Source organism: Mustela lutreola, chromosome 8 (assembly GCF_030435805.1).
Source record: "Mustela lutreola isolate mMusLut2 chromosome 8, mMusLut2.pri, whole genome shotgun sequence".
Taxonomy (NCBI): domain Eukaryota; kingdom Metazoa; phylum Chordata; class Mammalia; order Carnivora; family Mustelidae; genus Mustela; species Mustela lutreola.
In genome coordinates this window covers 32,892,982-32,920,746 of record NC_081297.1, presented here as the reverse complement: position 1 = coordinate 32,920,746, position 27,765 = coordinate 32,892,982, and the positions used below count along the sequence as shown (strand labels likewise).

The window sequence follows — 27,765 nt, the reverse complement described above, 5'->3', positions numbered from 1 at the left end:
CTCCGTTATCAGGAAGTCTTTGTAAATATAATACCAGCATTAAAACAGGAGGGCATTGTGCATGGTGGAAATACTACGTGTGTAATGATTTGCATTCTTAATGTTCCAGAACCCTGGGGTTGTTAGTAAAGCGATTGGAGAAAGGTGGTAAAGCTGAACAAGAAAAACTCTTTCATGAGAATGATTGCATTGTCAGGATTAACGATGGCGACCTTCGAAACAGAAGATTTGAACAGTAAGTGCGTGTTGGCTGCACCGCTCTCTCTGGCTTTCGGTGTGAGAGAGTGAGGTCTGCTGAAATGCCCCAAACAACATGTCTGCGTCTCTGTCTTTATACCAGAGAGGAGTATTTTCTGTCATTACCTGGCTTTTAAAAATCTAATCAAACTCCAGGTAATTACTACCATTACACTGTATTTCAAAATGCCCTCCGACCGACAGAGCGCTTCTTAAAATATTATGGGCACAATTTTTAGACTTCACAGTTTGCTACTTCCTCACCTTTTGGAAAATATGCCAGTATACTAGGTTTTATTATACTTTGCCTCACATTTCCAACTTCATTGCACGTAATGACTCCCCATATGAATAAGCAGGGAAAGCTCCTTTGAACCATAGTGTGTGGTCTACTCAGATTTTCTTTGTCCTGATTCAAGTCCTTATGCAGTTGGAAAGAAGAAAGTTGTCCAGTGCCTATCAAACAAAGCAAGAATGAGCAGAAATCAGAAGGACTTTGTGTAGGATCTGAGTAGGGAACCCATGCGAGGTGCAGCAGGTTCTCAGGCTGCTCCTGGAAGTGCACCGGGACCAAAACTCTACACATTTTGAGTCCCTGAGACCATCCTGGTGTTCTTGAGAATTTTGCATATGCAGACTTGCGCTCATGTTGTTGATGATGGATAGCTGATTTCTCTAGTTTTCTAAGTATATTTATTTCTTTAAAAACTCAAGTGGTCCTGTGTAATAAAATGTAGTTACTTCTTAAATGTATTGAATGATGATGTGAAGAGAAGACTGTATTTAATTTCTCTTCCTGTTGTAATTATAGTACCTCTGTTGTACTTAAAACTATTACTTAATAATTTGTGATTGAGAGCACAATATTTTATCTGTAGTTACAGATAATTTTTTAATTTTTGTTAAGAGAACGAGAAATTTATATTTGGAGAAACAGCGATGCTTCTGTCAGAGCTCGCAAACTTGATTGATAAATGGGATATTATAATTTTGTTTTTCATTTTCAACAAAGTCTGTCAGTTCTCGTTGCTTAATTAGCATACGTCATTAAGCTCATAATATCTTCTAGGCTGCCAGTCTCAGTTTGCTAATTTTCCATTCTTTCTCGAACCCAGAGCACAACATATGTTTCGCCAAGCCATGTGTACACCCATCATTTGGTTCCATGTGGTTCCTGCAGCAAATAAAGAGCAGTACGAACAACTATCCCAAAGTGAGAAGAACAATTACTATTCAAGTCGCTTCAGTCCGGACAGCCAATATATTGACAACAGGAGCATGCATAGTGCAGGACTTTCGGCCCTGCAGAGAGCTCCTAGACCGAACCCCCCGTCCGAGCCCACAGACTCTCACCCCCGACTTCTACCTCAGAGTACACACCCATCCGGAAAACCACCATCAGCTCCGGCCCCAGTACCGCAAAATGTATTTAGTACAAATGTAAGCAGTGGTTATAACACCAAAAAAATAGGCAAGAGGCTTAATATCCAGCTGAAGAAAGGTATGACCCACCTTGTTTTGTTTTATGAAATTTTTAAATTTTATTTTATTATTTTAAAGATTTTAGTTATTTGAGAGAGAAAGAGCATAGAAGGGAAGAGAAAGAGGGAGAAGCAGACTCTCTGCTGAGCAGGGAGTCCGTTGTGGGAACTTAATCCCAGGACCCTGGGATCATGACCTCAGCTGAAGGCAGACGCTTAACCGATTAAGCCACCCAGGTGTCCCTATGGAATTTATTTTAAAAATCAAATAGCTATCCTGTTATTATAGGAAAGAACTGATACAATGATTTAAAGTATTTAAAATTGCAGTTTTTATGCTTTTCAGATTCATTTTGCTATGTGAGAATTAAAGTATGAAATTCAGAGTAAATAAGGCTTTAAAAATAAGTTTCTGTGAAGAAGGTAGCAGTTTCTACTGTGGTAAAAATTTTTGGTAAAAGGAAGAAATTGGTTTTAGGATATACTGTTAAACCCAAAACAAGAGCGAGGACTTGACTGTTTTGATCACACCACTTGATGTCCAGACATAGCTCTCAAAGAGGACATTAGCGCTTCTCCATTTTAACCCCATCATTTTGGTAAGGGCAAGTGATGGATTGATTTGAAGCTGTCAGTGGTTCATGGCAGAACGTAATTTCACCCAGCAGGTGGCTCCTTGTCTGCTACTTTCCCAGACTTTTATACTGCTTTCCTTCCTTAAGATGGCAAGGGAAATTCTGATGGACCTTGCTAAATCTTTACTATGTACACCTAATATCAATTTATTTATTTAAGTATCCTTTCAATAGACTGTGTACCAGAAGCATGCTTTTCCATCTTGTTCTTGACAACTCAAAGCAGACTGCTTGGCTTGATTTTCTGATTTCTGAACACTGTCCTCTCCAGGCACTGGGTTACACTTTTGCTGTTAATCATCCATTTTAGCTGGGATTCTGATACATATTTTAAAATCGTCTCTTTCAAAATGGTGTCATAAAGAATATTTCTCTTTTTATGAGCTCAGCCAACTCCTACAGTTAGGTGAAAATGCATCCAAGAGAGGTTGAGTGATTTCCTCAAGTCGCATGGCGTTGGCAGCAGATTGTTACGAGAACATTTTCCATATCCTGACATTTAGACCGTTCTTTCCATTTGGAGTAGGGTTTACAAGGTTGTAAACTCTGAGATTCCTATTTCCTTTCTAATCATATTCTTCCATTGAACTTTACATGAACCACAAACTCTTTATTTCTGGTTACTGACTTTTAAGCTCCAAATACTTGGTTGACATGATCAGGAATTGACAGCTTTACTCCATTTTTGAAACCTCTTACAAATGCAGAGTTATGTCAGCATAAACCCCTTTTAGCTTTGTTAATTCCTAAATGAGGTAAGTATCAGATCCTATCTTCTTTCCCTAATCAAATGACAGGCCCTTGTTTTTAAGCAAAAACACAGTAAGAACCACAAATGGAATTGTATGAAAAAATAAAATTCTGCTTGGGATCTCTCAGTGGAGGAAAAATATTTTACTTGGCCATTGTCATAAAGATATTAGTTCATAAATATCTTTGCCCTTTTACACTAACAGGCGTATTTATTTAGTTAATTACAGTTTTTTACACAATTCTATTTTAACAACTTAGGATACAATATGAAATTTTAAATGAAGTGAAATTTGACTTGCCATTAAGAGAGGAATTCTTTTAAATGCAGAAATTAGTTTATTTTAGTAGCCTTTTAAAAGATAGGTTACACTGACATAGCTAATTGAGAAAGACTGTGCTCAGTCATCAAGATCAGAAAAGTGGAAACTGGTTTTCTTTTAAACATTTTTTCTGACTTTTGAGTATCCTCATAGCTCTGTCTTGATTTTAATTTACTTTGAGAATGTGTGACGAAAGGTAGAAACCAACCCGTACATTCTGTCAATACTTACAAATACTTTATATGAAAAATAAGTTTATGATACATAAGAGTGAAGAATGCTGATTCTCTTTGATTAGTACTGAAGACAGTTATTTTAATAATAATGATTGTATGAGAATTGAACCAGCTTTCATTGTAGCTAACATAAGATTTTTACTAGTTACAGTTGTTACATGTAACATTTTTAATGAAGTACATGAAGAACATAGGGTGTGTCCATGTTGAACTTTAAGCAAAGTTCAGAGTGAGCTGACATGCTTTGAATGATAGTTCTTTCATAAACTGATAGCAGTTCTATGTGCTAAATGGAGAAGACTTCATGATAATGATTCTTAGGCATAGTTTAGAAAGCCTAATTTAGGAAACATGACAAAATAGAATAGCCCTTATGTACTTGCTTTCATAATTATGATTTCTTAATATTTATTGCCATTTTCCATTCTCAGATACCCTGCTCTTTTGTAGAAATTAGCTTTTTAATAAAGTCAGAAGAGAAGGTCAGTAATCTGTTTCAGTCAGTGCAAAATGTTTTGTTGGCTTTGCTAAATGAAAATTGATATCTATTTATCTTTCTTTTAAAGGTCATTGCCTGAACTTTTAGCTTACAGATTTAGGGGTTATTGCTGATATTTTAATAGTATTGAGGTTCATATAACAATCAGTCTTTGTAGTTCATAAAAATTAATATTGCAAAAGGAGAATAATTTAGAATTCTTTCTTAATAAATGTTATTGCAAGTCATTAGAGTTTCATGAAAGCACAGAGACATATGGAAAACTCCCAGCAGAATAATTAGGAAAATTTCATATAGACAAGATGCCATTCAAGTCCTCAGCACAGAAGACTCAAGAAATTAACAGTCTAGGCATATTAAACTGATTTCAGACTCAAAGTAAATGAATGTTTTGTTTGAACTTGAGAATATATATGGTAGGTTTTGCTACAGGTATATCAACTTTATACTTCTTCTTTAACCCAAATTTTCATTCAGTTACTTGCCCATATTTATTTGCTTACAGATTTATACTCTTGCTTCTAGTTTTATACTGAGTGCTGTATCAAATTAATGTATCCTTTCATAGATTTTTCACCTTTATGTAACCCTCTGTTCTTCCCACATGAACAAGTATTTCCTACTGTCATTTTGACTGAAATGGAACCTAAGATCCTAAAGAGTAATTTTTTAAAAAGCTCTGGTAGAAATTAATCATTATTAGAAGTGTTATAAAAATGCTGTGATTCATTAGAAATTTGTTATAGTCTTGACATTTTTTTCTTGGCTCATTTTGGCTTGTTGTGTGTCAGTTCTAATAACATGTAACTGTTTTCTATACTGCATCGCACTTATGAGTGCCTGTCAAGAAAGCTGCTGAAGAACCTAAAATTGAAATTATGCAGACCAGCACAGTGATCTGTAAATGCCTTATTGATTTTAGTATCTTTAAACATAATATCATGGTCCTTACACTTGGTAGCTATGATATGAGGTGGTGTCTTCCCTGGGTAATGTGCCTTTGTTTTTTAATTATTTATTTATTTTTTATTTTTACAATTGATTTATTGGTTGAGAAATATACATGTTAAGATTAAGGTAAATAGAAGAGAACTAGGCAAATATAATATGGTTCATCCTTTAAGTAAATCGTTCTAGTGCTCGCTTCGGCAGCACATATATTAAGTAAATTGTTCTAATTATAGTATTGGGAGGTTCTGTTATCTAGAAAAATCTCTTTTTTTACTATTTTTTTCTGTCTTCCTGACCATTTTCTCTTTCCTTGCTCCTTTTCCTACTTTTTAAATCTGGATACCATGATTACACAATATTAATTGATATTTGAGGTACTATGGGTTTTAACAGAATTTTTTTCCACATGGAGATATTAAGTTTATTTCACATCAAACATTTTGACCAATCTAAAAACTTTTGGCAGTCGTATTGGTATACTACCTTTCATCTGTCTTGGACTAGATTCCCATTTCTTCTTAAAGAATTTTGGAATATAGCCGTTTAAACCTTCCCTGATTTAGTCTGTCTTGGGAGAGCTGTTCAGACTTCAGAAGTATTGAAAGCAGTGTAGGCCATTGTGAAAATTACAAAATGTCAAGCCGAGGAAGAAAATAACAAAACCTTTCTGTACCATACACGTGAAATTCAAGATATCTCATTTTATTTACGTTTTCTGTTGTCATTCTCTGTGTAGGTACAGAAGGCTTGGGATTCAGCATCACTTCCCGAGATGTAACAATAGGTGGCTCAGCTCCAATTTATGTGAAAAACATCCTCCCAAGAGGGGCTGCCATCCAGGATGGCCGACTCAAGGCAGGAGATAGACTTATAGAGGTGAGTGCCTTCTCTAAGTTGAAAGTTCCATAGTTCTTAAGAACTTTCATTTTTAGGGGCCAGTTCTTTTTCACCTCTTCATAAATATGAAGTTAAATTATATATGTTAGAAGTGTGCATCTTAAAGCAGTGTATTTCTGCTTTACTTCGACTTGTTTCCATGTTATTTGATGAGAAATATCTTTTCATTGAGTGTACTCATAAATTTTTAGTTACTCAGACATTCGGTTTATGAGGTAACATAACATTTGTCATTATGTAAGTACAGTGTCTGTTAGGTTCTGTTTCTAGATGGCTTCAAATTTATGTCTGGCAATATAGAAATGATATCTACTTTGTAATCAGAACAGAGACAAACAAAGTAAATGAAAACAGTGTGTCTTGATGAGAGGAAATCTTGAAATGGCAGCATGGAGAATGAATTGAGACATAAAAATCAGATGTCAGAAAAAAAAATTTCCTTTCTGTACCTCATGAGTTTCGGTTCATTGGTCTTTGAGGCCATCTCAGACATACATAAACATACCTAGACATTTCTGTGTGTGTGATTGCTTATGTATATAGAAGTAAAAGGAAGAAAGATTGAGAAAAATAGATTAGTTGCTTTTCTTAGTGTTTTCTTCGGAAAAAAAGTGTCTGTATTTTTAGCAGCAGATACCGCCTTTCCTAATTATTAACTAGTATTCAAACACTGATGTTAAACTACATTTTTGTGGCATTACCCTTTCTTCTTTACTCGTAGCTTCATATGTGGTTTTGAATTCCCTAGATCGAGCTCTCCTAAAGATTTCTTGAGAAGTAATGGAGAAGGGGATTGCCTTCCAGATTTTTCTGTGGCTACATATTGGGCCTAGATTTCTTAAATCTTGCTCTTTTCCTTTGTGTCTTGTTCTTGTGATACCATTTTTTAAAGGGGCACTGGTAGAGGCTAACTAGAAGGAAAGATTCGGTATAAATTATGTTTAGAGCGTTGTTTCCAGAAAGGGCCACTTGTCCTTGGGGCATAAATTGAGTAGTATTGGGCCAAGTTTGCCGTTACAGCTTGTTTTATGTAGTAGGAGGCTCAGCTGGGACTTGAATGTCGTTGTCTTTGCCTCTGAGTCCAAAACATGTCTGTCGTCCTCTTTCTGGCACCAGCCCCACTTCCTCTTTCCTCCCATAATTGCTTTACTTTCAACACATTACAAAGGCTTTTGTTTTTCTTTTTGAGCAGTGGGAAGAGCCTAAAACCTCTGTTTCTTCAGAGTTAGGCTCTGTTTTCTGTAGCTATCTTCTTTATTTGAAACTACATTTTCACACATCTTTTAAACCTAACTTTCTAGTATCTGTAGTTGCATTGACACGTCAACAGTTTTATGGGCAGTTTTTCTGAACATCTATATATTTGGAAGCATACTTAAAGTATCAAGTCACTCTTTTTTTTAAATCTAGAAATTTTTCCTTTCTTTGAACCTGTTACTACTTATCAGTTTTGTGCAGTCACTTAAATAGTAGTACACTGAGCAGTAGAAGATGGTTTTTAGTGGAGAGGGAAAGGTCCCAAAACGTATTTTAACTAAGGGTAATTTTGATATCACAATTTAAATAATATACTTTATTGCCATGGACAAAATGTTATTTTTCTCTAAAATGAATACTACCAAATAGGTTTTAAAAGAAATTTGCACTCTTATTTTTTTTAAATATATAGTGCTTTCTGATAATGTTATTGTTCTTCCTAAAGGTAAAAATAATGAGATTCCCCAGAAATTGGTTATTTCAAATCTCTCTCTCTCTCTATCTTTTGTAGGATTCTCTTAAAAATATTGAAGAATATTGAGGTATTACTACCTCAAAATACTGCTACTCCTCCACAAATATTATTACTTTGCACCCTTCTTTAATGTGTGTCTTTAGGGATAAAAATTGTCTTTATAAGTTTCAGTAAAATTTCATTGAAAGTTTTACCAAAATACTTTTAGTGTGTTTCTTCTCTAACAGCAACACCTTTTGGTTTGGGTATAAGATCATCTATGATACATAAGGCCATCAAGATATCTCAGTCCAAAGCCATTAAGTTTTGTGTTAGCATAATAATTTAGATATATTTGTTTATTACTGGTTATTTGTTAATACTCTGGTGGCTGTGGCTTTTGGCTTACTAATAAGCACTAAAAGATTTTCCACTTCCTGTCTCATTTCTAGATACCTAGGCTATGTTTCCTTATTAGCTACAACAGCCTGATGGTTGCCAGATCATGGCAGAATTTCCCATGAAATGCACTGTGCTCTGTAGGAGACATGGTACATTCTAGGATGTGTGTCTTTTCTTCTGTCATATGTTTGCACAGCATTGCAGCTGAAAACTTTTTATTTGTTTTCAGGTAAATGGAGTAGATATAGCAGGCAAATCCCAAGAGGAAGTCGTTTCCCTGTTGCGAAGCACCAAGATGGAAGGGACTGTGAGCCTCCTGGTCTTTCGCCAAGAAGATGCCTTCCACCCAAGGGAACTGGTGTGTAAATTTAGAGCAGATGAAAGATTTCTGATGCACACAAGCCAGGGATCTGGGCTAGCCACCTGATGGCCAATGTTTATCAATACATTTTCGAAATAGTTTCTATATTTTATATTTTTTTTCAGCCTTAACTTAGCATAAGCATTCTTTTCTTACATTCGTTCAGTTTTGAAGATAGATATCCATAATCCAATTTGATTATAGAAATCAAATTGCAAGGATATTTTCTAGGACAGCAAATGTTTATTAGTGAACACTTTCAGATGGACTGATTGAATACAGAGACGTTGATTATTTCATAACTGTCACTTCAAAGGCTGTTGTTGAAAACTTGCCATCTTCTCCACTACATACGACAAATGTTCATATTTCAGATTTTCATAGTAATCTAGCTAAGCCAAGTAAAGCTTCTTGCTTAGTGTTGTATGAAAAGGAATACCTTAATTAGAGTATTACGATTGAAAGTAAGGAGACCTGAGTGGTAATAAGCCCCATGGCCATTAATTACTAATATTGACATTATTTGAAATGACAAAGATGAAATTAAAAGGCATTTGTTTGCAGTTCATTTTATTTTTTAAATGTGCATCAATATGTCTAAATATAAGAGGTATTTACATAGTATTGGTGTGAATGAAATATGTATACTAAGTTGACATAGTTTGAATGTTTTTCTGCAAGAAGTGCCAGGTTTCATTTATTATGTAAAAACAACATAATTGGAGGAATCACTTTTATCCTTTGATGTGGTAAGAAAATTGTTTTATTTCAGTACAAGTGGTATTTTAAATATTTCAAAACAGATTTTAGTTGGGCCATTTTAGAGCGTTTGACATCTCTTTCAGTCCGCTTTTAGCTTTAAGCAACAATTAATTCGTATATACTGGAGTGGCAAGGTTTTAGGGGCACCGTTCCCAGACTTGTCCTAGTGCCCTAAATCTCTTGCTAATATTTCAAGGTGGATGTTTTGTGGTTAATAAAATTTTCCTTTTGTTGTGAGCCAGATATGTTTCAGTGTAGGAATACCCTATCCCCTGGTTGCACAAATTTACTCCCATTTCATGGAATTTCCAATTGTGGTAGGAAAGCATTGCCGAATGCTTGTGTTTTAAGTAGATTTTGAAAATTATAAAAACGTCTTTATTTCTATTTTAAAACGTTGAATGCATTATTTCCCAATTTAAATTCGGTTTTCCCTTTTCCCCCCACTGTTATCCAATTTCGTGCTTCAAATGCCACCTGATCCTAAATCTGGAGATGTCTCTATTAAATTGTAAATGAGCCCTTAAAAAAAAATACTAAGCTTTAGATGTGATTTGATGAAGCTTTAATTCTTTCTCAGTATATCTTAGCCTGGGTAATAGTTAGCATCATCAGATTGCCAGAGCTTCGACACTGCTCGTCAGCAGCCCTTCCCAGACTCCGTGCCAGCATCTAGCCAGCTTAAGGTTATTCAGGTTCTTCTTGTCCAATTTTGATCTTCCAGGCTTCTGTTTTCCCCTTCTGCTGCCTAGTTTTTTTTCCCTTGGTTATTTAATTTATTGCTTGTGAGCTTTTCATTAAGGAGTGAGCCAGTAGCCCGTCAGTCTATTATTCATGTTGCAGCTGCTTTTTAAGATTTCAAAGACTAAAATTCTGAAAACTTAAAGGGGAGGGGGTGCATTTAAAATGATCTTTGAATCCAATTAACAAAACTCCTTTCCTCTGTTTGGGGTCTCTGTGTTTAAATTCTCTGTCTAAAACAAAATACTGTTACCAGTACATGCCTCTTTTATAAATCAGCCTTTTAAATATCTATGTAATTAAAGCAACTCTATAATATGTGATAAAAATTCACATTTCTGTGTAATATTTTAAAGTATAATGCTTGTGGTTCAGACTTATTATCTAGTGTAGTTATCAAATTATAATATACCTTATAACTTAGATGTAGTTGGGGAATTAAAAAAAAAAAAACAAAATTAGAAACAGTGCCATGAATAGAGAGCCTAGTCTGGTGACATTCGTTTTCCTCCAAATAATAAAGTCATGATATAGTGTGAGTGAGCAAGTAAAAATTTACATCAGAAACTTCTCTTAAAACACACACCGACACACATAGAAGATAATACAACCACATCAGTGAAAGTTTGGAAGACAGAGTCGTACATCATCCATAATATAATCACCCTCTATATATTTCGTGGGTTTTAAGAACCAACAAAATTTCCTTTAAAGTCAAGCTTTGTGTCCCTGTGTGTTGAAGATGGCTTTGGTCAGTCTGTATTTATATTTTTCTTCAATTCTTCTAGAATGCAGAGCCAAGCCAGATGCAGATTCCAAAAGAAACGGTAAGAGCTTTGTCTTTTGCAGAGTGCAGAGATGTTGGAAAGATAAATGGAACTAACTTCTGACTAATTAAATATGAAGTTACTAGTCCTCCCTTTTCCTGGATCATAATAGATACTACGTAGGTTCATTAAATTTCAAAGTGGTCTCATCTTAAGCTGACTTATTGCTATTACCACAGATGGAGAATGTTTTGTGATTACTTTTGGATAGACAGGGATGGAAGAGAGGGAGACATTAGAGTAGTTTCCTGTCACCTTCACAGTAAGAGAGACCGAAAGTTGGTAAGTGTAGTAGTTTGACATAAATATAAAAGGCTTTATGAGTTGTGAAATGTTATATTTTAAGTGGCTACAAAGGAAAAAAAAAGTAAAAAAGAAAATTTGATTCAGGCACAGGAAAATAGGGAGGCCTGAAAGCATAGTAACAGTGTATCATATGCAGGAAAAACAAAGTGATATGTCAGTAATTAGGCACAACATATTAGTTGTCATAATAACTTACAGTTATTATAAGTATTTTATTATGAGTTATTATAGCACATTCTAATGGAGTAATTTCTCTTAATAAAAGTAACTGTTCACAGCTTCAATTAAAATGCAAACCTAGTTGTGTCCTGTTAAAGAGACAAATTCTAATACAGACTAGAAATAAAGGAGTAAGTTGAGTTCTAACAGGCAGTGTTAATGTAATAAAAATAAGAATTGCCATGTTAGTGTATCAGTCTCTGAAAAATACGGTTTTAGTGTGGAGGCTCAGCATGGGGTGAAAAGAGAGGGTGTTTTATATTGACATATTATATCCAGTAGAAATTCTAATAGTTTCAATCCTTTATATATCAAACAACAAGGCATAAAAATATATCCCAGACTCTTATAAGTAGTGGGAAAATTTAACAACCATATCTACAGTGGGTGATGCTAGTATGTATTTTTCTAAAAATTGTCATATTAAGTGGACAAAATATTAGAATATGAAGAATTTGAATAACATACTTAATAGGTTTGGTTTCTCTTTCCACATTTATGGACAGCTCTGAACCTAATAAATAAAATATTATTTTAAAATATTCCATAATTATAAACATGGGTGACAAATCAGACCTCAGGAAAATCGGGTAAACAGTCTTGAGAATATTATTGTACATTCATAAGATGGGTTGTAGAAAATTTATGGTCTTAGTTTTTGTTCATTAAAAAAGTTGGGCAATGATAACTAATCAAAGTCAAAATGGTATTTGCATATGTGTATGGTGGATAGGTTGGAAGCAAAGGGGAAATTAGATCGATTTTTAGAGAATTTAAACTGGGCACAAGTGTGATTCATAGTATTTTATAGGTCATAATGATAGCAAAATATACTGTAAAATCAAAACACTTAAGGTAGCATGATATTTTTATGGGATAGATGAAGAGAACACTTGAACACATTAACAGTGATAGACCTGATGTATATATATGCATGCATGTTAAAGGCGGCATTTCCAAATAGAAGCATGGTTTATTTCATGTTTAAAATAATTAGCCATTCAGTTTAAAAAGTTAGATTTCTTTTTCTCACCATACACCAAAATAAATCCCAATTGGTTCTGGCATTAAACCTTAAAAATTATGAAAACATATTAAGAAAAAAGTATGCAAGAAATAAACAAAATAAATAAATAAATAAATAAATAATTTTTTTTTTTTAATGTGAAAAATCTCTGTTAACTTTGGATAGTGAATGCCTGGCCAAGCATGGCAAAACCAAGATGTTCATTCGATAAATAGATTTAGATTTGTCTATAGAAAGTTTTTGTATAGCAATAACCATACTATGATATAGTGAAAAGATAAATGCTAAATGGGGGAAGTATTCTGCACTGCGACCCTTGGTGAATAACTACCCCTTTATTGTTGGGATCTCATCCTATAGCTTTTAGGAAAACAGAATGATTTCCCACATAAAGTACAGTTGACCCTGAATAAGGGTTTGAACTGTGTGGGCCCACTTACATGTGGATTTTTATTTATTTATTTGTTTAGTTAGTTAGGATAGAAACAGTACCTTATTGTAAATGTAGTTTTCTCTTTGACTTTCCTCATAACGTTTTCTTTTCTTTAGCTTATTTTAATGTAAGAATACAACAAATAATATATTTAACATAGAAAATATGTGTTAATCAACTATTTATGTTATCAGTAAGGCTGTTAGTACAGTTTATGGGGAGTCAATTTTATATGAGGATTTTCTACTATGTGAGGGGTCAGTGCCCATAATTAGCACCTGTTGAAGTCAGGACAACGTGAGCTAGAAAATCATGCTATAAGCTCTAAAGTTAGGCATGTTCTTTCAAAACATTTAGGCTGTCCTGGTGAGGAAATTGATGATTAGCCCTGACCTTTTCAATCACTGAGGGTAAGAAGTGGCATTGGCTTTAAATGTCATATTCCACTGAGAATTCCAAGGTCCATTTCAGCCCACTACCTATACCCAGTAGCCTCCTGTGTTCATGAGAAAGTTTGTTCAGCAAATGACAATTCAGTCATCTTAACAAAAGAAGAAATATACATATGTATGTGTGTCTGATTTCTGATTACAAATGGAAATTTTTTCTGATGAGAGTTTTTCCAAGCTCAGTCAGAAATCAGTTTGGTTTTTTCCTAAATGTTTTCTTTTTTGTTGTTGTTTTTGTTTAACTGTTTTTAATATGTCCTCTCACATCTGCCTCTGTTTCTGCTCTTCCTCTGTATATAATAGAATACCGTTTGGGTTGTTAAAGGCTTCATGTTGGGCACCTGGGTGGCTCAGTCCTTAAGCGTCTGTCTTCCGTTCAGGTCATGATCCCAGGGTGCTGGGATAGAACCCTTGTCAGGCTCCATGCTGGGCGGGAAGACTGCCTTTCCCTTTCCCACTCTCCCTGCTTGTGTTCCCTCTCTTGTTGTCTCTCTGTCAAATAAATAAAATCTTTTTTTTTAAATAAATAAAATCTTAAAAAAAAATAAAGGCTTCATGTTACATTTATAATTTTAAAAATATGACTTCCTGGGTCTCTGCCTCTCATTGTACCTTTTGAGGGCAAGTCATTAAATTTATTCAAGTCTTGAAATTCTCTGATATTATTTAAACTTTTAGGTAATTGTAAGCACCTTGAGAATAGATATGTCATAAAAGTCAATTCATTTGTTTATTTGGTTGATTATTACAATGACTCATAACTGATTTAGTTTGAGAAATTGAAAACACATCATTAAGATACACAAATAAGTTCAATGACAAGTAGACCTCTTGAATATATTAGATGGAAGCTTCCTGTACATCTTCTAAATATTATCTTAATTAATAAGAGCAGGAGATTGTAGCTGGGGCAAAAGGGTGCCAGAGCACCTAGCTCTTGGGGTCCAAACAGACCAGTTTCAGCTACCTGCTGCTGACAGGATCCAGAGGCAGAGAAACAAGTGATAGGTAAACAAGAAAAGAATTTATTTCAGTGAGGCCAACACTGGAAAGACAGTGGACTAATAATATCTCAAAGACTGTCTTCAAAGTGCTGAAAATACTTCCAGGTTTATAGAAGGAGAATGTGGAGCAAAGGTTGGTACGCAAACATAACTGCCACGTGAGCTGGGGATACTTGGGCCCTGAGTCTTCAACCTAGTCTGTTCCAAAGATCACCCAAATCTTTAAGTCTCGTGATGAGAAAGAATTACAGGACAGACACAACACAGCAGGCCAGAGACAGAAGCTGGAATGTTCGTTCAAGTGAGAGTACACTCTACAGATGTGAGAAGGCCAGTGAGTGAGCTCATGACCCTAAGGGTAGGGTCCTTTATTGACAGTTATGGAATATTCACTACTTGGGTATGGATTTCTTGGAAGCTGGTTTTGAGCCTTTTCTTCCTTATTTGGGCAGGGGTTTCCAGCCTACTTTGTCAGCCATCTTGGGCCTGTCTAGTTTGACCTAGGTTCTTGTGATTCTGTTCTGGAGTGTTGCCAGGACATGCCTCTGACTTTCTCAATAGCTGGTCATGACTTTCTTTTGTCTGGCCTCGGGGCTTCCTGTTAGAACCTAACTGACCGCCTCTAGCACATACAGGCGGGCTATGAATGTCAGGTTGATCATTGTGTTGGACTCTTGGGTGACACAGGGGAGTCCTTATTGCCTGAGGTGGTAGTTTTAGCTCCCATCAGGGTGTGCTTTGCTGGCAGGGTCTTTTCCTGAGTTAAGAAGTAAACTGAAAAGAAGAACTTAATCCATTAGAAAATACAGATTGAGGTCAAAATGGAAATAGTTGAAGTCCTCTTTCAAGATTAGAGATTCTGGTTTCAAATTACCGATTCAAAATTGGACAGATAGCCAAATTATTTAGCACAGGCTCACCATCACTTGCTCCATGTCCTGAACAAGATCCTTTGCCTTTGAGAAGTTTATTCCCTTAATATAAAGCATCTTGCATGGGTGTCCTGGTAGGACAAGACAAATACATGGGTTACTAGTCAGTGGTGCCCAGAAAAACAGAACTAAAAGGATATGTGCATATACAAGAAGAGATTTAGTACAATAGTTGGGATCGCGTGATTGTTGAGGTCACCGAGTCCCCATCTGCGGTGTGGGTCAGCAGGCTGCAGACTCCAGAGAGCCAGTGTAGCAGATAAAGTCTGAAGTCGGTTAGCTGGAGAGTCTCCTCTTCCTCAGGGAGGTTGTCTTTCTCTTTTATTTGGCCTGTAACTGATTGAATGAGGCCTGCCCACGTTGTGGAGGGCAATCTGTTTATTCAGAGTTCATCAGTTTAAATATGAATCTCATTCAAAAACATCCTGTGAGTTGACATATCAAATTAGCATCACAGTGAGGTGTAGTGAATTTACCTGCTGGCTATAAGGCCTTGACTTACCAAAGTGCCATTTTCTTCCTTGGCTTCAAATAGGCCTAATGCAAACCTGCTTAGGAAGTCCCCAAAAGAACACTTGAGTAGGATCCATGTCAAAATACAATTTGATGTTAAATGTTTTTCGGGGTCATGACATGAAAGTAGGCCTTTGGAAAATAATATGGTTTAGAGTTGATAGGAGAGCACAGAGATAAGATAAGCTTAAATGTCATGAATTCAAATGCATTCCCAAAAGAGTTAGTGGATTCTCCCTATGGGAAATAGAGGGATACACTGGGGAGTCTTTGAGAACCTCCTGGAAGATCAGGAGGTATCTTGATAGGGTAACTTCAGTGTACTTAGTCTTGATTTAGAGATTTAATGAGCTAGGTAATAAGCATTGTCATTAAGAGGTTCATTTAACTAATGGTTATAGGAGACAAAGTAAATGATCCCATGGTAAAATGAGAAAACCATTGAAGAAATAAAGAGCGCAATTCTATTTGCAGTAGCATCAAAAAGAATAAAATACCTAGGAATAAATTTAACCAGGAAGGTGAAGATTTGAACATGGAATACCGTAAGGCATTGGTGAAAGAAGTTGAAGGTGATGCAAATAAATGGAAAGATACTCATGGGTTTAAAGAATTAATATTGTTAAAATGTCCATACTGCCCAAAGTCATCTACAGATTTTAATGCAATTCCTATCAAAATTCCAGTTACATTTTTTCACAGACATGGAAAAGTAAGACTAAAATTCACGGTGAACTACCAAAGACCCTGGCAGCTGAAGCCATACTAAGAAGGAACAACTGAGCTGGAGGCATCACACTTCCTGATTTCAAGCTATATTACAAAGCTACAGTTATCAAAACAGTATGGAACTGGCGATAAAACCAGACACATAGGTCAATGGAACAGCATAAAGAGACCAGAAATGAACCCATCTACATATGGTCAATTAATTTGTGACAAAGAACCCAGACTCTGCAATGGGGAAAGGATAGTCTTGTTGAGAAAACTTGATAGACACATGCAAAAGAATGAAACTAAACTCGTGTTTTACACGATACACACAAATCAACATAAAATGGATAAAGGATTTAAATGGATTTAGAAACTATAAAAAACTCCAAGGAAGAAAACACACTCCTTGACGTTGGACTTGCTGGTGATTTTCTGTATTTGACACCAAAAGCAAAGGTAACAAAAGCAAAAATAAACAATAGCAACTACATCAAATTAAAAAGCTTCTGCACAGCAAAGGAAATCCATAAAATGAAAAGACAACCTAGAGAATGGGAGAACATGTTGGCAAATCATTACATCTCGTAAGGGGTCAATATCCAGAGTACATAAAGAATTCATACAACTCCATAGCTAAAAAATCAACAATCTGATTAGAAAATAGGCAGAGGAGCTGAACAGAAGTTTTTCCAGAGAAGACTTACAAATGGCCAGGAGATAACATGAAAAAGTGCTAAATGTCAGTTAATCATCAGGGAAATGCGAATCAAAACCATAAGTCACCTCACAACTGTTAGAGTGACTACCCTCAAGATGGCAAGAGATAACAAGTGTTGGGACAAAGTGGGAAAGGGAACCCTTGTACATTGTTGGTGGGGATGTAAATTGGTACAGCCATAAGGCATGATAGTACGAAGCTTCCTCATAAAAATAGAGCTACCGTGTGATCTAGCAATCCCACTTTTGAGTATATGTATCCAAAGAATTGAAATCAGAATCTCAAAGAGATATCTGTACTCCCCTATTCATTGCAGCATAGCAAGTAACCTAAATGTTCATCAGTAGATTAATAGATAAAGAAGATACGATGTCTATATACAATGGAATGTTATTCAGTCACAAGAGGGAAGAACATCCTGCCATTTGCAACAAAATGGGTGAAACTTGAGGGCATTCTGCTCCAGACACATACTGTCTGGTATCCCTTACATGTGGAATCTAAAAAGCCAAACTTGTAGAAACAGACTAGAATGGTGTTTACCAGGGGATGGGGCATGGGAGGAAAGAGAAGATGTTGGTTAAAGAGGATAAGCTTCCATTTATAAGATTAATAAGGTCTGGGGATCTAGGGTATAGAATAGTGATTATAATTAATAGTACAATAGTATATACTTGAAAGTTGCTAAGAGAGTAGACCTTAACTGTTCTTACGGAAAGAATATATAATTATGGGATGTGATGGAGGTATTACTGTGGTGGTAATCATTTTTCAATCTGTCAGTATATCAAGTCAACCCATTGCACATCTTAGACTTATACAATGCTTTGTAGTAATTATATCTCAAAAAAGCTGGATAAAAACAGACAAAGGAAATAGAGAGCTTAGTGAGGGAGTGAATTTTGAGTCATTACATTTTTAGCAATGTCTTTGTACAAATTCTTTGGGTTAAATTCATAATGAAACACTTCTATAGGCCCTTTAATGTAAATTAATGTTGATACTGTAGAGAACACACTTTAAAGTGTTTTTTTGAGTTTTTGATGAAGAATTTTACTATGAGACAATAATCATATGTTGGTTTTAGTAGTTTGATTTTGAGTAGCAAATCTTGCCATTGTAATAAAACATTTTATATAATCTTGAGCTATTTTTAGTGCTTAAATGCTCGAACTTATTTTAAGCTATTTTTAAGTTTAAGTTAATTTAATTAAGTTTAAATTCAGATGATTCAAACTTATTTTCATTTTTTAAAGTGTGTTTGTTTGTTTATTATCTCTAAACCCAACATGAGGCTTGAACTTAAAACCCTGAGACCAGGAGTTTTTCTGACTGAGCTAGCCAAGGTGCCCTGATTCAAACTTAATGTTAATATGATCTTTCTCCAAATTAGGATAGAATAATATTTTCATGATATTATAAAAATAGTAGTGATTTTGTATAGTCAATCTCTTTGTCAGCTTTAAGGAATTCATTTGAAATTTTTTATTATTACCGTAGTAAGATGAGGCTTTCTTAGTGTTTGGTGTGCTTTTCCTTGAGAAACATATCTTGGTTATTGTTTATTGTCCTCCTTTTGTAGATAGTAATAAAATTGATATTTTAAAAAATTGATTTTTTTTTTGGCTACTGAACTCTTAGGTTATTTTTTATGTTGGTAGAAATACCTGTTTTAAAATGGAAACTGTTTTAGATATAGCAGAACTATTCTGGATAATTCTTTGTACCATTTTTTTTTCCTGAAATGTAAGACCTTTAAAAAAGTTTCAAAAACAGTACAGAGGACTCCAGTATGCCCTTCACCACACTCCCTGATTGTTAATATTTTACCGCATTTGATACCTAATTATCTTTCATCTTCCACTCCCCCTCTACTTTTTCCTCCTTTCCTTCCCACTATATGAATTTTTTTTTTTTTTTAAAGATTTATTTATTTATTTATTTATTTGACAGAGAGAAATCACAAGTAGGCAGAGAGGCAGGCAGAGAGAGAGAGAGGAGGAAGCAGGCTCCCTGCTGAGCAGAGAGCCCGATGCGGGACTCGATCCCAGGACCCTGAGATCATGACCTGAGCCGAAGGCAGCGGCTTAACCACTGAGCCACCCAGGCGCCCTGAATTTTTTTTCTGAATTGAGAATAAATTGCTGATGTAACTCTCTTTATCCGTAAATATTTCAGTGTATCCATCTTAAAAACAAGGGCCTTTCCTTATGCAACCACAGTATAGTTGCCAAAGATAATGAAATTAACATTGACTTGAAAATGAATGAATGGATGGATACATAAGAATCAAATCCTGGTTTGGTTTCCAATTCAGGACCATGTGAGGGATTTAGCTGTCATGTTTCTTCAGTCTAATGTAATCTGGAACATTTCCTCAGTTTATCTTTATTTTTCATTTTTGAAGAGCAGGTTACTATGAGAATGCACCTCAGTTTTGGTTTTTGTGGTATTTTTTTAATTTGATAAGGATTTTTCTAACAATATTACTGATTATTAACTGTATAAAACATTATCTGTTTTTATATTATCAAGCCAATAAATTCTTTAAATTTTATTTATTTTACATCTACCACTTGATTTAGCATAGAGCTCAATAAAGCCAGATATGATATTTTGACTTTGCTAATAAGAATAATTAACCTTAACATATCAGCATAGATAATGTATATAAACATTCATCTCACACATGGGATAAATTAAAATATATAACTTAAAGAAACTTTGACTAGAGGATCATTCTTCTGTGAAAAAAATAAAGTAAAACCAAGATAACTCATCTATTTAAAAAATCCTCCTGATAACTAAAAACATGAATGGTTGTTCCTATTTGTGATAACTGCATATTATTTAATCTCTTTGTGTTGAATGAATGTAATCTCCCTTCAACTTCTGTAAACCTTTTGTTAGCTTGAGAACATGATGTTCTGTCACCATGGTGTAATGGTTTTGTAAGAACTCTGGTGTCCCTTCTGAGTACCAGCCCCTGCCCAGCATTTATAACCATGGTCCTAGCCCTTCTTTCCTTCACTGGGTTTTTGAAGAGGAAAAAGAATTAAAGAAGTGGCATGCAATAGGATTTTTATGTTACAAAGCAGTAGTGTATAATGGATTTTACAAAAACCAGTCAAGTATAGAAGAAAAAATCATCTGCGATTATGTGACTTCAGTGCCACCATTTTGATGTGTATTTTTCATGATTTTCTCCTTTACCTATGCAGCCTATATATAAAAATATAAATATATATAAATTATAATTATATATAATATAAATTATACATATAAATTTTATATATCGTGTGTGTACACCATATATATATGGTGTACCAGGCACATATCCTGTAGCTAATAAATGTCATGTCCAAAGCAGAAGGACAGGTTGATATGTCCCTTTCTCCTAAAACTTTTACTGATACGAAAAGGCAGACATTAAACAATTTATTAAAATAGGATATCAGGGCTTATGATGGGTGACGTATTGGAAGTTAAGAGAGCTTACAGAATAAAACCCAATTTCTTAGTCATAAATGTTCTTCTGTCCCACCAAATGGGATACTGATTTAAGACATTTTAATAGCTGAATAGTATGACATTATCTACCTAATATCATTCACGTAGGTTTTTCTTATTTTTTAGCTGTCATATAAAGCAGTGAACGTCCTAACATTCATTCTTGATCATGGTGTTTTAGGACATATTACTAAAGTACTACTATTTTTGGGGTTAAAAATGTGAGGGCTCTTATTAAGTGATGTCAAATTGACTTCGATAAGTGTTGTATCTTTCTATATTTCACCAGAGTGCAAGGAAGTACCCATTTCACCATCCTTTCTGCATTCTTGGATAGCATTACTTAAAGCAGTTTTCTTCAGTAGTTTGATAACTTTTGTTGATTGCATGCTTTCGTTGCAAGTAGCTTATTTTACCTATTTTTTTTGGTTCATTCATCTTTCTTTAATGAATTGCTCATCCATCTCTCTTTCATATTTGTTGTGAGTGTTCATCTTTTTGTTACTAAGTCATCACGTTTGTGCAATAATGAAATTAACTCAGTGGAAAAGGGAGCGAGAGAGTGAGTCAGTAAATTGGAGTGGAGCAGGGAGCAGCAAAAACTTTGCCATTATTTCTCTGCTCATACTCACAACAGTTCTGACACCAAATGTGTGAATTTTCTAGACCATTTACTTTTTTTATACTGTCTGGAGTTAGTGTAGATCCCTCAGGTTATGGGCTTGGTCCCACAAGACTGCCCCCCACTCAGAGGCCATAAGGAAGTAGTGGGTCCTCAGGCCACTCACAACTTCTATCTAACTTGGCCACGAATCAAAGGTTTTTTTGAGCCTTTGAAGGACTATCTCCTTCAGTTTGATAATCTACTGGAGCAACTCACAGAACCCAGGATCTTGCCAGTTTCTTACAAAGGTATTTTATTTTTAAAAATATTTATTGGAGAGAGAATGAGCAACTGAGAGAGAGAGAGAGAGAGAGAGAGAGAGAAAGAGAATACATGAGCAGAGGGAGAGGGAGAAACACACTCCTCACTGAGCAGGGAATCTGAAGCCGGGCTTGATCCCAGGACCCTGGGTTATGACTTGAGCTGAAGGCAGACAGTTGACTAACTGAGCCACCCAGATGCCCCTACAGGGGATATTTTAAAGGGCACAAACAGAAAAACCAAATGAAGAGATATTCAGGGCAAAAATCTGCAAGTTCCCAAGCTCAGGAGTTATTGTCCCTTTGGAGTGGGGGTGTGCCCCCATTCTGGTAAATTGATACTTTATCAACCTGGAAACTCTCTGAATCTCATATTTTCACAGTTGTTATAGAGGCATCAGTATATAGGCGTGATCAGTTATTAAATCAGTTTTCAGCCCCTCTCCCGTCCTTGGAGAATGGGCTTGAGCTGAAGTTCTTAACTTCTAATCATGGCTTGCTCTTTCTGGTGGCCAGATCCCATCCGGGAGCCACCAAGGAATCCACCAAATGTCACCTCATTAGAACAAAAGATGCCCCTAACATCCAGAAAATCCCAAGGGATTTCGGAGCTCTGTGTCAGAAACAATCTTACTAGGAAATACAGGGGTTTTTTTGCCGTGTGTCAGGAACTGGGACAAAAGACCAATATAGTAGCAGGCATTGAAGGCAAATTTTATATATTTACATTTACTTCCTCAATTTCACAAATGAAATATGTCGAGTCATTTATTTCTTTGCAGACCCTGAAATCAGCTATTGTACTCACATCTGTGATTTTAGGGCCTCCTATGACCTGGATACATAACCATACCATGTCTTTCCAGTATTTTGTGCACTCATATTAAAATTGTAGTATATTGAGGCTCAGAGATGATTCTGCTCAATTTTTTTCCTCTACTTAAGATAACTTTTTTTCCCTCTCTCATTTGGATCGACCCATTTTCCAGATCAAGCAGGCTCAGAGGGACCTATGGGCCTGCTGTTTCCCGCAGCTGTTGGGACTCCTGTCTGAGGAAAAAGGACAGGTGTCCTGCTGGTGTTGCACACTTGTGGTTACTGTTCTGTCTGCAGATAGAAGTGTGCATCTTTCCCGCTGTTCTGAGGATAGTGGGAAAGCAGATAGCTTTCATACTGCCCATTCTGCAGGTTTCCTGCTTCTAGTATGCATATAGAGTATACTCTACAGGGGAGTAGTAGGCACTGTAAAAAATGCCAGGTTGCATCAATGCAAAAAATCACTTGGCTTGTCCCTACATGTGTCATGTGAGCTTGAATGACACGGTCATGTACAAATGGCATGAGAGATAAAGGAAGGACATTTGTTGTGTTTTTGTAGAAAGAAATTGACTCATGGGGCACCTGGGTGGCTCAGTCATTAAGTGTCTGCCTTCGGCTCAGGTCATGATCCCAGGGTTCTGGGATTGAGCCTCACATCGGGCTGCCAACCTAGTAGGAAACCTGTATTCCCTCTCTTACTCCCACTGCTTGTGTTCCTGCTCTCGCTATTTCTTTCTCTTTCAAATAAATACAAAATATCTTAAAAAAAATTTTTTTTGATTCATATAGTTGTAAATTACACAATCTGGATGGAAACCCTCAAGGTGATAGAAAATTAGCTTCTCCTTTATATCAGAGTGAAGAGATCTCCATACTAGAAGACAGTGTAAAAAGTTCTCTATAATGTGGCATTTAAAATGTTTTTTGAAGAGCAAATTTTTAAAAAAGATTTTGCTGCCAGAAAATTAAGTTCTAAAAGCTGGCATTAATTTCAGTCTTATGTCAAGAGCCAAATGGATTAATAATGAAATATCAAAGGAAAGTACAGTCTCTTACTTAAATGTTTTTCATGATAATAATGACTTAAGACTTGATAAGAAAGCTGAAAAAGAATATCATTCCCATCCTGCAGTTTTTCATAATAAATGAAACTTTCCTGTGGAGAAAATAGTCTCCTTTAAGACAGGTTCAGAGTAGGGCATGTCAGGAAATGATTCCAACTTGATTAAAATTTTTCTTCATATATTCAGTCAGCTCCTTATCTTGATTTTTCAAGTAGAAAAATAAATGAGAATTTTAAGCCTTAGTAAAACATTATGGAAATGTGAAAATCAGTAAACATTAAAAAGCCAAACTGAAGATCTAAATCAGTAAGTGACAATTAAGAACCTTACAGGCTTGCGGCAAACAAATGTGCTCAATGATCAGACCTAAATGTGCCCAGCTAAGAACTATCTTTGCTTTTTATACCTTTTTAAAAGCAACTTTTCCAGGAATATAAATACTGATTCTGATTAACAAAGTATGTTTTACCTTTAATGACTTCTGAATTTGAAATAATTCTGAAGGACACTATGGTGTGTTTTGATACTGTTTTGTATTTCAGACATAAAAATTTACTCATACATTATGTTTTCTATAACACTTTATATTGAGATAGCTGTATTAATTCACACAGTCATTACTTAGTATTTTTTAGTTGTTTTGAACCATATGAATAAAAGTTTATAGAATATAATATATACATTAGTATTAGCATAGTAAATATGAGCTATACCAATATTTTGATATGAGTATTTGATATTATTTCTCTCATACATTGCTTTTATTTGAGGTATGCTTTTATTTGAGGTATAATTATTCTCTGGGAATATTTTCAATATAAACATCTTTATAATGGGTAGACTTAGGCTTTTTTTTGACTTTGACACTGAAGTATATTTGCTTTGTATAGTAACATAGGAATTGCCGTGTATCTTTTCAAGTTGTTCTTATTTTGTATTCTTTATTATATAGTTTTCTTGTTTTTAACATATTAATGATTTTATTTTATTTTTTGAAACATACCTTGTCCTAATACCTATGAGGTTGTCTTTTGCAAAGATGGCACAAGGAATATCCTACCATAAAACGTTAAAGTGGATATTAGTAAATCAGAAACATCACTTCATGAATCACATAATTAGGGATTTGGAGATTTAAAAAAAAAACTTATCTTTTGCAGTACAAAATAATCTTTTATTGATAAATATTATACTTCCAAAAATTATTTCATCTCGTTGCGCTGTTATATCCCCAAATTTGTAAAAAACAAAAAAACCACGGCATTATTATGTTAATTTTGGTAGTTACTAGAAAAATTTAAACATTTGTTGGGACACAGAGAGGAAAACTGAAGTCTCCCCACATTGCTGCGTGATGGTCTCCTTTCCATATTTGTGATTGAACATTCTTTAAAAGCACACTTTTAAGGATGCATTATAGTCTCGCCTAATTATATGCCATTAGATGTTTAGCCATTTTTCAGTTACAATTTGATAAGTCCAGCTTGAGTGATTAGGTAGATGCTGGAGAAATATTCCAAAACTGGAGAAAGCAAAGGAGGAACGTGTAGTAGGGCTAGATGAGGGGCTGGCTGTGATTTGAAGTTTGTGCCACCTAGCTGTTATGTGGTTGGAAGTCCTAACTTCGAAAAAGAAGTCTGTGCTTGCCTGTTTGGAGATGACCAGGGTAGAGTCCTGGTCGTAGGTGGGGCTGCTGAAGAGAAGTCTGGGGGCCGGCTGCGTCTCCCCAGTGCCCAGTGTCCGAGTGGCAGAACATGTCCTCTTACTGGGGTTCATCAGGCTCTCCTTCCAGCATCCCATTCTTCCTCACTGTGTGAAGGGGGCTGGGCAGGAGCTGGGTGTCTTATATGTGTTGCAGTCTGAAGCAGTCTTCTCATGCGGTGACGACTACAGTTACGAAATCAAACCTTGTGCTCACCATGAATTCATGAAGCTTGGGGCATATCCCCCAAGCTGCCTGAGGCATGCGACAGAGTTGAGGAAATGTGTCCTCTACTGTGCTTTCTGCCTCACGATGTTGAAGGGTAAAGCTCTCTAGTGCCTCTCTGAAAATGGAAACCTGTTTCTACTGGCTTTGTATCCTCAGAACTTATTAATTGTGAAGAAAATGACAGACCGTTACTGAGCATTTAACTCTTAATGACATTAAAAATTCCTAATGACTAAAAGGACAAAGGTGTTCTATTTATTTATTTTGATTCCTGCTGTGACTGTTTTTCTCCTGTGGTTTAGGATATATAAACAGATTCCCCCGCCCCTCAAAAAAAAACCACACTAAACTCTAGGAGTCCACGTGTCTTCAGTCTTCAGCTGTACTTTTCCCTACATTTCTCAGAATCTGGTTTGAGTTTGTTTCAATATTGAAACAAGTGCCACATAAAAATATTAGCAGCTGGTTCCAGGAGTCATCTGGAGGGGGTGCAGATGCACTATTATCGTGGATCTTGTCACGGAACTTTGGTGGAAATACTGTGTCTGTTAGGATTAAACATTGCTCATTAGCAGTCTTTAAAAATAGCTGTGAGAAAGGAACATTGGAATATAACATGCCGTGCAATTTTGTTTCCTATTAGAAAGGAGAAGATGAGGATATTGTTCTCACACCTGACGGCACCAGGGAATTTCTGACATTTGAAGTTCCACTTAACGATTCAGGATCAGCCGGTCTTGGTGTCAGTGTCAAAGGTAACCGGTCAAAAGAGAACCATGCGGATTTGGGAATCTTCGTCAAGTCCATTATTAATGGAGGAGCGGCGTCTAAAGTAAGCAAATGTTAACTTTAATCAGCTTATGCCCATTAACAAAAATAGTTCATTACTACCCTATTCCTGTCTTGGGAACATATACACCGTGTGTGTGTGTGTGTGTGTGTGTGTGTGTGTGTGTGTGTAGGGGTACACACCTGTGAATTAAACTGGCAAAAGACCAGATGAACAGAACATGTTTACAAATTTTATTGACATTAATATTTAAAATTTTCCAGGTACAGGGGCTCTACAGAAAAGAAAGAAAAGCTAAAGAAAACTCAGAAGCTTAGATACCGTTTTAGCAAAGGGCAGTAAGTTGTGGAGCAGTAACTAGAGAAAAAAGCAAAAAGGAGGTTTGGGCTTCTCGGTGAGGTCAGGTGTGGTAAAGAGACGGCAGAAGCTGACGGTCAATCAGGTTTCTTGTGTCTGGTCTGTTCCGTCGCTGACTTACCTCCGTGCCATCCCTGTCTCTGGTGGTGAGGGTGGTTCTCTTTCTGGTTAGGGACAGGTGAGGGGCCATCTTTGTAAGAAGAACTCTCTCTTCAGCCAGCTGGGCGGGGAGCAAAGAGCTCCTCCTGCATCTGCCGGATCTTGGTTGCCTTCAGCTCCAAAGAGACCTTGTGCCAGGGTGGCGTGCTTACCCTGTAACACCTTTTGGTTTTCCTCATAATACCCCATTCGTGAGCAAGCGAATGGAAATCTCCGTGATTTCCCATTTCGGGATGGAATCCATAGCTTCGAGTCCCCATTTTTTTGGTCTCATATTTTTATAAACCTTAGTCCTTGCAGTTGAAAGAAGATAATCCATGCAGACTTAGTTCAGGTTTTGGGCACAGAGCTGCTCTACGGGAAGGCACGTCTTTCCGCTCTCCCCTGCCTGTGGGTCACTTAGCCTGTTGGCCAGTGAAGAGCAAGTTTCCTGCCTGTTTGTCAAGGGGGCACTTCTCTGTAATTGTGTCACAGCCTTGAGCTTGTTCTTGTCTTGGGTTCTAAATAACCTCTATGGGTGTCTCTGGAAGCAAGAAAGTAATCACTTTGTGTCCTTTAAATTAGTATGCTATTTTGGTAAACAGATTATGATAATGACTTGATTTACAAATGTATAAATGATTGAAATAGACACAGGCTGCCATGGCTGTTCAGACATTATTGTGCTCCTGTTCAATTGGGCATAATCCTTTAGGATTAAAGCCTTCTTTCTTTCCCCTTGTTTTTATTTTATTTTATTTTATTTAAACTAAAGAGAAAGAAGCTTCTTTCATAACAGACTATTTAATAGCACTTATTTTTACCTGTTTTCTTCCCAGGATGGAAGGCTTCGGGTGAATGATCAACTGATAGCAGTGAATGGGGAATCCCTGTTGGGCAAGACAAACCAAGACGCCATGGAAACCCTCAGAAGGTCTATGTCCACCGAAGGGAACAAGCGAGGAATGATCCAGCTCATTGTGGCGAGGCGAATAAGCAAGTGCAATGAGGTAAAGTGTAGGAAATAAAAACAAGACAGTTCCATTTGAAATTGTAATAAGACTAAGTTTTTGTCCTAATGGACAAAGAATGGCAGGCCCTGGCA

The 27,765-nt window shown here is 36.0% G+C and overlaps 1 protein-coding gene across 19 annotated transcripts in view; it reads left to right on the top strand.

Annotated features, from left to right (window-relative positions):
- PARD3 (par-3 family cell polarity regulator) overlaps positions 1-27,765 on the top strand; it is a 663,820-nt gene that overhangs the window by 388,639 nt on the left and 247,416 nt on the right. For 12 of the 19 annotated variants that reach the window (XM_059184236.1, XM_059184229.1, XM_059184237.1 and 9 more), the window contains 7 exons: positions 110-235; positions 1,353-1,738; positions 5,849-5,988; positions 8,352-8,480; positions 10,775-10,813; positions 26,019-26,207; positions 27,500-27,670. In XM_059184236.1, coding sequence (XP_059040219.1) covers positions 110-235; positions 1,353-1,738; positions 5,849-5,988; positions 8,352-8,480; positions 10,775-10,813; positions 26,019-26,207; positions 27,500-27,670 — 1,180 coding nt within the window. The remainder of the gene's footprint in view (positions 1-109; positions 236-1,352; positions 1,739-5,848; positions 5,989-8,351; positions 8,481-10,774; positions 10,814-26,018; positions 26,208-27,499; positions 27,671-27,765) is intronic. The other 7 variants (XM_059184243.1, XM_059184241.1, XM_059184242.1 and 4 more) reach the window with 1 other exon arrangement.